The sequence below is a fragment of the Lolium rigidum genome, chromosome 2, assembly GCF_022539505.1.
Source record: "Lolium rigidum isolate FL_2022 chromosome 2, APGP_CSIRO_Lrig_0.1, whole genome shotgun sequence".
Lineage (NCBI taxonomy): Eukaryota > Viridiplantae > Streptophyta > Magnoliopsida > Poales > Poaceae > Lolium > Lolium rigidum.
In genome coordinates this window covers 20,228,662-20,235,957 of record NC_061509.1, presented here as the reverse complement: position 1 = coordinate 20,235,957, position 7,296 = coordinate 20,228,662, and the positions used below count along the sequence as shown (strand labels likewise).

At 42.1% G+C, this 7,296-nt stretch overlaps 1 protein-coding gene across 1 annotated transcript; it reads left to right on the top strand.

The window, feature by feature from the left end:
* Positions 1-1,845: 1,845 nt before the first annotated feature.
* LOC124686068 (AT-hook motif nuclear-localized protein 1-like) lies at positions 1,846-6,241 on the top strand. Its single transcript, XM_047220072.1, has 5 exons — positions 1,846-2,065; positions 3,180-3,247; positions 3,379-3,510; positions 5,544-5,705; positions 5,805-6,241. The coding sequence occupies exons 1-5, from the start codon at positions 1,846-1,848 to the stop codon at positions 6,096-6,098; spliced, it is 876 nt and encodes a 291-aa protein (XP_047076028.1). The 3' UTR covers positions 6,099-6,241.
* The last annotated feature ends 1,055 nt before the right edge of the window (positions 6,242-7,296 follow it).

Below are 7,296 nucleotides of genomic sequence, written 5' to 3'. Positions count from 1 at the left end.
TAATAGTTGCATCTTGAAAATGATGTCTTAAAGGTAAACCTGAATGTTCACGCAATCTTTTTATTCAAGACATACTAATTACTTATCAAATCTCTCAAACCTTCGGATCACACCTTGAACTTATTTGTCGATCTTGACACCAAATACTCAATCCAAATTACTATCTTCGTGGCATACAACCTTAAATCTACCTGAAAACAATTGTCGATGGACAAATTCTTCAAGTATACAACTCAATGAAAATATTAGTCCGTAGAAAATACCATTAGTTACTAAAACCACACATGGTGGCTCCATGCTCTTTCACGAAGATATATTAAATCAAAAAATTCAAGCACAAGAAACTTATAGGTCCATCTGTAGATCATCATATATAATTTTATTTTCAATGAAAAATTAATATTGTTGTGGGCTAACAAAGAACAAAGTAGGATAACATGCATGCCACAAAAAGACATCATAGACTATATTATCAAAGAAAAAACATCACATAAAAATTATTTAAGAGCAAACTTTTCCCATGTGTACAAAATTAAATAAAAGACTAATTTAAATTCATTATGCATGATTTAAGTATGTAAGAATGAAATCACTAGGGATGTCTCATTTTCTCACAACTATTAGACGGAAAATTACTAAAAGGCATTGAACAACTTTGATTCAGTTGTCCCATCTTAACTCAGATTTTCATATTGTTTTAGATAATTTGACAAATACCATATTTATAAAATCCCAAGCAGGCCCAGAAATACATTAATGTGTGACAACAAAAAAAATCATAATTTATAACACAGACAGATCTATATAATCCCAATCATACCAAAAAAAAAATTTGTTCCGTGTAGACAGAGGATAAAGATGGAGCATTAAAAAAATGCTCCCTCACCTATCTCCAATTTCTCAAAATCCATATGACCAAACCACAAATATGACCCCAATAACATAAACAAATCCCCAGTCACACCGCATATTTCGAAACCAGCACCACCTAGATTAAACAATCACCCCCTAGCCCAAGCAAAACAGGAAAACAATTAAACAATGAGCACCACCATCATTTCCCTCCTCCTTAATTAACCCATTCACCAACCCAAAACAGACCGAAAATATACAAAAGGAAATCTTTATCTTAAAAAATCCCATCCATTTGCAATAAATAATTTCCTTTGTTTAGATTATCAAATTTATTAGCAGCATCTAAGTATTAAACCATTTCGATCTCTTTTTATTTCTCTCTGCATTTCTTTCCCATCTCTGCCTCTGTTTGTTTCCTTCTTCCCTCTCCTCCGTCCCCTGTCTCTCTCGCCGCTCTTGAATTCCTCGCCGGCCGGCTCGCCGGGGAACTGCACCGGCTTGGTGCTGCTGTTACCGCGCCGGAGTCCGAGTTCTGGGCTTGAGTTCATCAAGTTTGAACGTTGGAGTCGGAGCTTTTGATTCGAATTTCCTTCTGCTGTTCTTGATCGTGCTCGTGTAGTGCGGAGAAGCGGCGTGGTCTCTGCTGATGGTCGTGCCCCGGCGAGGAGCGAGGTAGAGTTTGGGATGGAGCAAGCGACGGAGACCGCGGCGACGGCGTTGCCGCCGGCCGCGGCCGCGCAGCCGGCGCCGGAGACCACGGAGGCGACGCCACCGGCTCCTCCTCCTCCTCCTCCTCCTGCGGCGGCGGCGGCGGTCGTGACTGTGGCGACGGCTGGGAGAGGGGAGGGGAAGCGGAAGAGGGGGAGGCCGAGGAAGTACGGGGTGGACGGCGGTCCGGTGCGGCCGCTGAAGGCGACGCCGATCTCGGCGTCGGTGCCGGACGACTCCGGCGGGGGCCAGTACACGCCCGCGGCGTCCGTGGGGGCCGTCATGAAGCGGGGCCGGGGCTCGGGCCGCCCGGTGGGGTTCGTCAGCCGTGCGGCGCCTGTCGTGGCGGTGACAGCCGCGACGCCGACCGCCGCGGTGGTCGTCTCCACGCCGCCACCCTCCACGGCCTCCGCTGCCGTTGCCCAGAAGCAGCAGCTCGCACCACAGGCAGTCGCCGTTGTCCAGAAGCAGCAGCTCGCACCACAGCTAGGCACTGCGTCAGGTACTACTCGTCTCCGACTGAGCTGTACTCCTAATTTTTGTGAGGAAATTTCCTGGTAATTTCGTGCGATCTTCGTCTCAAATCGGGATCCAAGCCTGCAGCGCCTAATTAAGATTATTTTAGTTTGGTGATGGCCTGTTTAGCCGGGGCTTAGGTGGGTGGTGTGTCATGTGGTGATTGAGAGAGACAACCCAGGAAGAGACAGGGAGACAGGGACTATCTAGTGAGTCTAGGTAGGTCTAGGTGAACTGACCACTCATAAGTCAATCTTGTACTACTGGCTGCGAGTGAGAAGCTGGTAAACTAATTGTGAAACACTTAGACCTGGTGGTATGCAGAGTGTGGAGCCTTTGTGTGTCATCTTTGGGCTCGTTTGAAACAGAGGAACTCATAGGAACCAAACAAAAAAAATACATGAAAAACATCAAGACTGCCGTTTGGATGTCACGCAGGTAAAACAGAGGAATTATGGACACAAAGAGAAGAAAACACCTCTTGTTCAATTTCCTCCGAAATTCTTATGTATCCTACATAGAAATTTCAAAGAAATGTAGTATCCCAATTCCTTTGTTCCAAAAGACACCTAGGAGTTTTTTTTTTTCTATAGAAGTCCTATCCTCCAAAAGTCATATGTTTTTTCCTTAGTTACAAATGGGGCCTAAATCTGGTGTTATGTACTTTGATTCGGAAACATGTATATTTAGTTATGGTTGGACGAGTAACTAACATATAGAGTGAAGTTGCTTGCAGTGCATTTGGAAAGTCTTCTCCAATTATGCCAACCATGACACTGATCACATTTACATTAGATATCCATATATTGTATGCTGATAGCTTCATAAGTTTCTCTGGGAAAAAAATCACTAATATGGGTGGACATGTTGAATGGCATTGTTGTTTCCATGATGAATGCTACAATTAATAAGGATGTTGACCTTTCCCAGTAATTATATTTATTTGAGGCCCTAACATATAATGAAATTTGGTTGAAATACAATGGTATTCATGTCCCGTGCTTGATAAACATGAATGTTTGTGAATATTCAAAGTGCACATCCTCCTGATAATTATTTACTTCAGTCTCAGTACTGAGAGACTTTGTATTCATGAACAGGTGATGTGGTAGGATGTGCTTCTGGTGCAAATTTTACACCTCATATCTTGAATGTTGTTGCCGGTGAGGTATGGCGGGTCTTAACTATCTTTGTATATTACATTTACTTGAACAATACGCTTTGACCTTGAATTTCTCTCTGTGTGAAGTTTGTATAATTCGCCATGATTAATTACCTGGCTTTATTTTGTTATATCAGGATATTAATATGAAGGTTATATCTTTCTCGCAACAAGGTCCAAGGGCAATTTGCATTCTGTCTGCCAATGGTATGATCTCCAATGTTACCCTACGTCAGCATGATTCTTTAGGTGGTACCGTGACTTATGAGGTTTGTTCACTTTTTTTTCCTTTTGAGATGATATCACTACATTATGGCAAAGCTTTTGCCTTCGTTTAAAAAAAAGATATTACTACATTAGGCTCCTAATGTATTTGTCCCTTCAAAATGACATATCTCTGTTTCAAATTTCAACTAGATAAACAGAAGCTTTAAAAATTCCAAAACGGATGTGTGATTTTATTTATTCAAAATCCTTTGTGAATATTAGAATGTGCACATTATTAGTACCAGCTCTGGTAGAAAATTCTATAATTCTGAGAAATTTGACAAAAGTATGAGGTTATACTGAACAAAGTGTGCAGCCACCTCGAGGGCAGGTGAAAACTAAGAAAGAGATAGAAAATAATATAAAAGTTGCATCCGAAACTACACCAAAGCGAAATCTGTGTGCTGCCAGCATGATTTGACATGAGCAATTGCGATAGGAAACGATCAGGAATTTTCCATGAACCAAATCTACCTTTATCATCTCCATCATGAATGGCAGATGCAAGGAAATTTGTTGGAAACTAGTAGCACGCCACTCTCATGAAGCTACATGGAAATTTATGTGCATAGTAGTGGAAAGTATATGAACAGTGGAGACCTCCAAATTTGCAACAACTGATGTGTGCAGCACTAGCTCAACTTGGTAAACATCTAGCCTGCCTAATTTCCAGCGACTAGCGTGTACAGTTTGCACATTATGAATACCAATTCTGATAATGTAGTACTTGGCTAATACTAAGGAATTTCCCACAAGAGTTGAGCCACACCAACGCGAAATCAGTCGTGCTGCCGCCATCGTTTGACTTGATAGATAGGACATCGTTACTATCCTGGTACGTATTGTAGTATCTTACGATTTTACGATACTACCACTGCCAATCGATACGTATCATAATGCTATCTTAATCTGGTAGTATCATTATGGTATATTAATCCGGTAGTATCTTACTCGTATCATGGTATCTTTAGTATCCCAATACAAAGTCAATACCATACAATACGACGCTTATGCTAAAAAATAAGGGCACAAAGGTGTGGCAAGCTAAAGAGTAAAAGTTTTCTTGGAGTAGCAAGGCGAACTCATCAACATTTAAATAGCACATCTTCCATTAGTTTGGGCGTGATGAGCATAAAAATGAAATTATAGTCAAAGAAAGCAGTTAACTAGCTATTTGTGTGTACTGGAATTGAATTATATTGGCGTGTTAACTAGCTATTTTTGCTGCCAATAAAGCGAAATCAATTAAGTAGCTCAGAATTAAAATTAATAATTAAATTTTAATTCATTTGAGGTATATTATTAATATAAACATATATTTTGTTAAAACATAAATCTCATTGTATTGTGATATTACGATATGATACCGCTGACAATAACACGATACTACCTAGTATGGCGATACTGAAAACACTCAGGCCAAGTCACTAGTAGGAATTTTTCATGATCCAAAGCTACCTTTATAGCAAATTTAAGGAAAATTGGTGGAAACTAACAACATGACTCTCTGGAGCCAGCAGGGGGCACGCTAGGGCCATGGCCCCCCTCATGGTGAATTTTGTTGTTAAAAAACCCTGGTTAATATGTATATTTGACCTGCAATTTGCCTATATTTACTTATATGCCCCCCTCCAATAAATTTTACATGCAACTGGCCCCCCTGTCTTGCTTTCCTGGCTCTGTCCCTGATATTTTGCATATGCATCTCAGTCATACATGGTCAGTCCTTATAGGTAGTGGAAAAATATAAACAATGGTAACCTCCCTATCATTCCAGCTTTCCTGCCTAACTGCCTTTATTTGGACAAACTTGTGAAATCCCAATCCGCAATCAAGTCACTTTATCTTATTCTGACTGTGGTACTAGCACTACTGTACTGATTAACGGTACAGATCATTGCGAAAAACAAAATGTTTCAATCAATACATCAATTTTGATTAGGGATATGCTTAAGACATAGGTATGAACAATTTTGCACCAAAGAACTGATATACTCTGAAATCCTTTGTCGTAACTGATGTGATGTTGATCCAGGGCCGCTTTGAGCTACTTTCCCTGTCTGGATCTTTTACGCCGACAGACAACGGGGGGACCAGAGACCGCTCCGGTGGAATGAGCGTCTCTCTCGCAGCCGCTGATGGTCGCGTCATCGGAGGCGGCGTGGCCGGCCTCCTTGTGGCTGCTAGCCCTGTTCAGGTGATCGATCAGCCATTGTTAAGCCACATGGATGAATTCTACTGCCTCTGTATTTATTTCTTTATACTTATCCTGTTTGGACGTTGTCACAACTGCCAGGTTGTGGTGGGAAGCTTCTTCCCGAGCTACCAGATGGACCAGAACGCCAAGAAGCCGGTGGTAGAGATGAAGACGGTGTCAACACAGCCGACACAGCCGGCCGTGGGGTTCACCATTTCCAGCGGCGGCGACATGGCGGACTCCTACAGCGGCAGCCAGCAGCCCAAGGGCGGCCACTCCACGTCGGCTTTCAGGGTAGAGAACTGGACCGCGCACCCCGCGGCGCCGGCTGAGGCGAGGAGGACGCCGCCACCACCGTCGTCGGAGGCCAAAGTCCCCGTCCCCGGAGGTTGATGAAGGCGACAGATAGTGATTCAGAAGCAGCAGGAGGCTCTGCGAATGTGCAAATGTGCAGAGAAATTCACCATATCTATTTTACAGAAAAATTCAATTCAACAGTGAAAAAAAAACACATAAATATATGAATATTTGTGTGCGATATTCCTTGTGGATCCATTTGTTTGGCCTAATTGATTAAATCTAGCTCGGCTATATACTTTCTGTCAAGCTACTCTGCTACTGTGTGTAGTCTCCTGGTCAGATATTGGTCATTTGATCAAGGATTTTTCAGAGTCGACATGCATGCAACGACGTCCTTTTGACTCTGGATTGCCACTTGGTCTATGGGTTATCTTTGCCGCGTCTCGGCTATCTACACTCTGTCGCTCTCAGGAGACCCGCTCGTCCAGGCCGGCAGAGGCTGCATAGCTGATGACTTTTGTTTAACCTTAGTGATCATGTTACTTTCGTGGTAAGAGCACGATCAGCACCTACGCGAGTAAAGGAAATCGTCGTTCTTTCGACTATCTCGTGATCTAGAATTATATATCCATTTCTGGACTTAGTTATATCCAGTTACTTCGTGGCAAGAGCATCTTCAGAAATACAGAAACTTGGCCGAACTTTCAACTGTCGTGATCTAGCTAGAATAAATGATAATTTAGTCACTTTTTACGGCAGATGATCTGACTTTATTGATTAACTAACATGGGTACATCAGCTAAAAGAAACTGAAACACACGAGAGAAACGGATAATATACACCCACCCTCCTAACCACAATTCAATGACTCAAACTTCTTATGTTCTCCTTGGTTCACATAAATCAAAACCCGTAAATTAGTGAAGAGTTAGAAATTGCAAGAATTGTTCTTGGGTAGTTAATTTTGAGAAATTTCCATGAAGTGTTCAGCCACCCCTACAACAGGGGAAATGGGAGTTGCAACTGAAAACACACAAAAGCGAAACCAGTGTGCTGCCGCTGTCATTTGACTTGACTACTTGAGTAGTTAGGCCAAGTCACTGTTAGGAAATTTCCATGACCCAGAACTACCTTTTTATCATCTCCAAGATGAACTCTAAGTTCAAGGAAATTTGGTGGAAATTAACAACAGGACATCCTGAAGAAGTTAGATGGAATGTATGTGCATCTCTTGTATATGCATCTAAGTCACACATGGTCAGTACTTACAAGTAGTGAAAAATGTACAAAA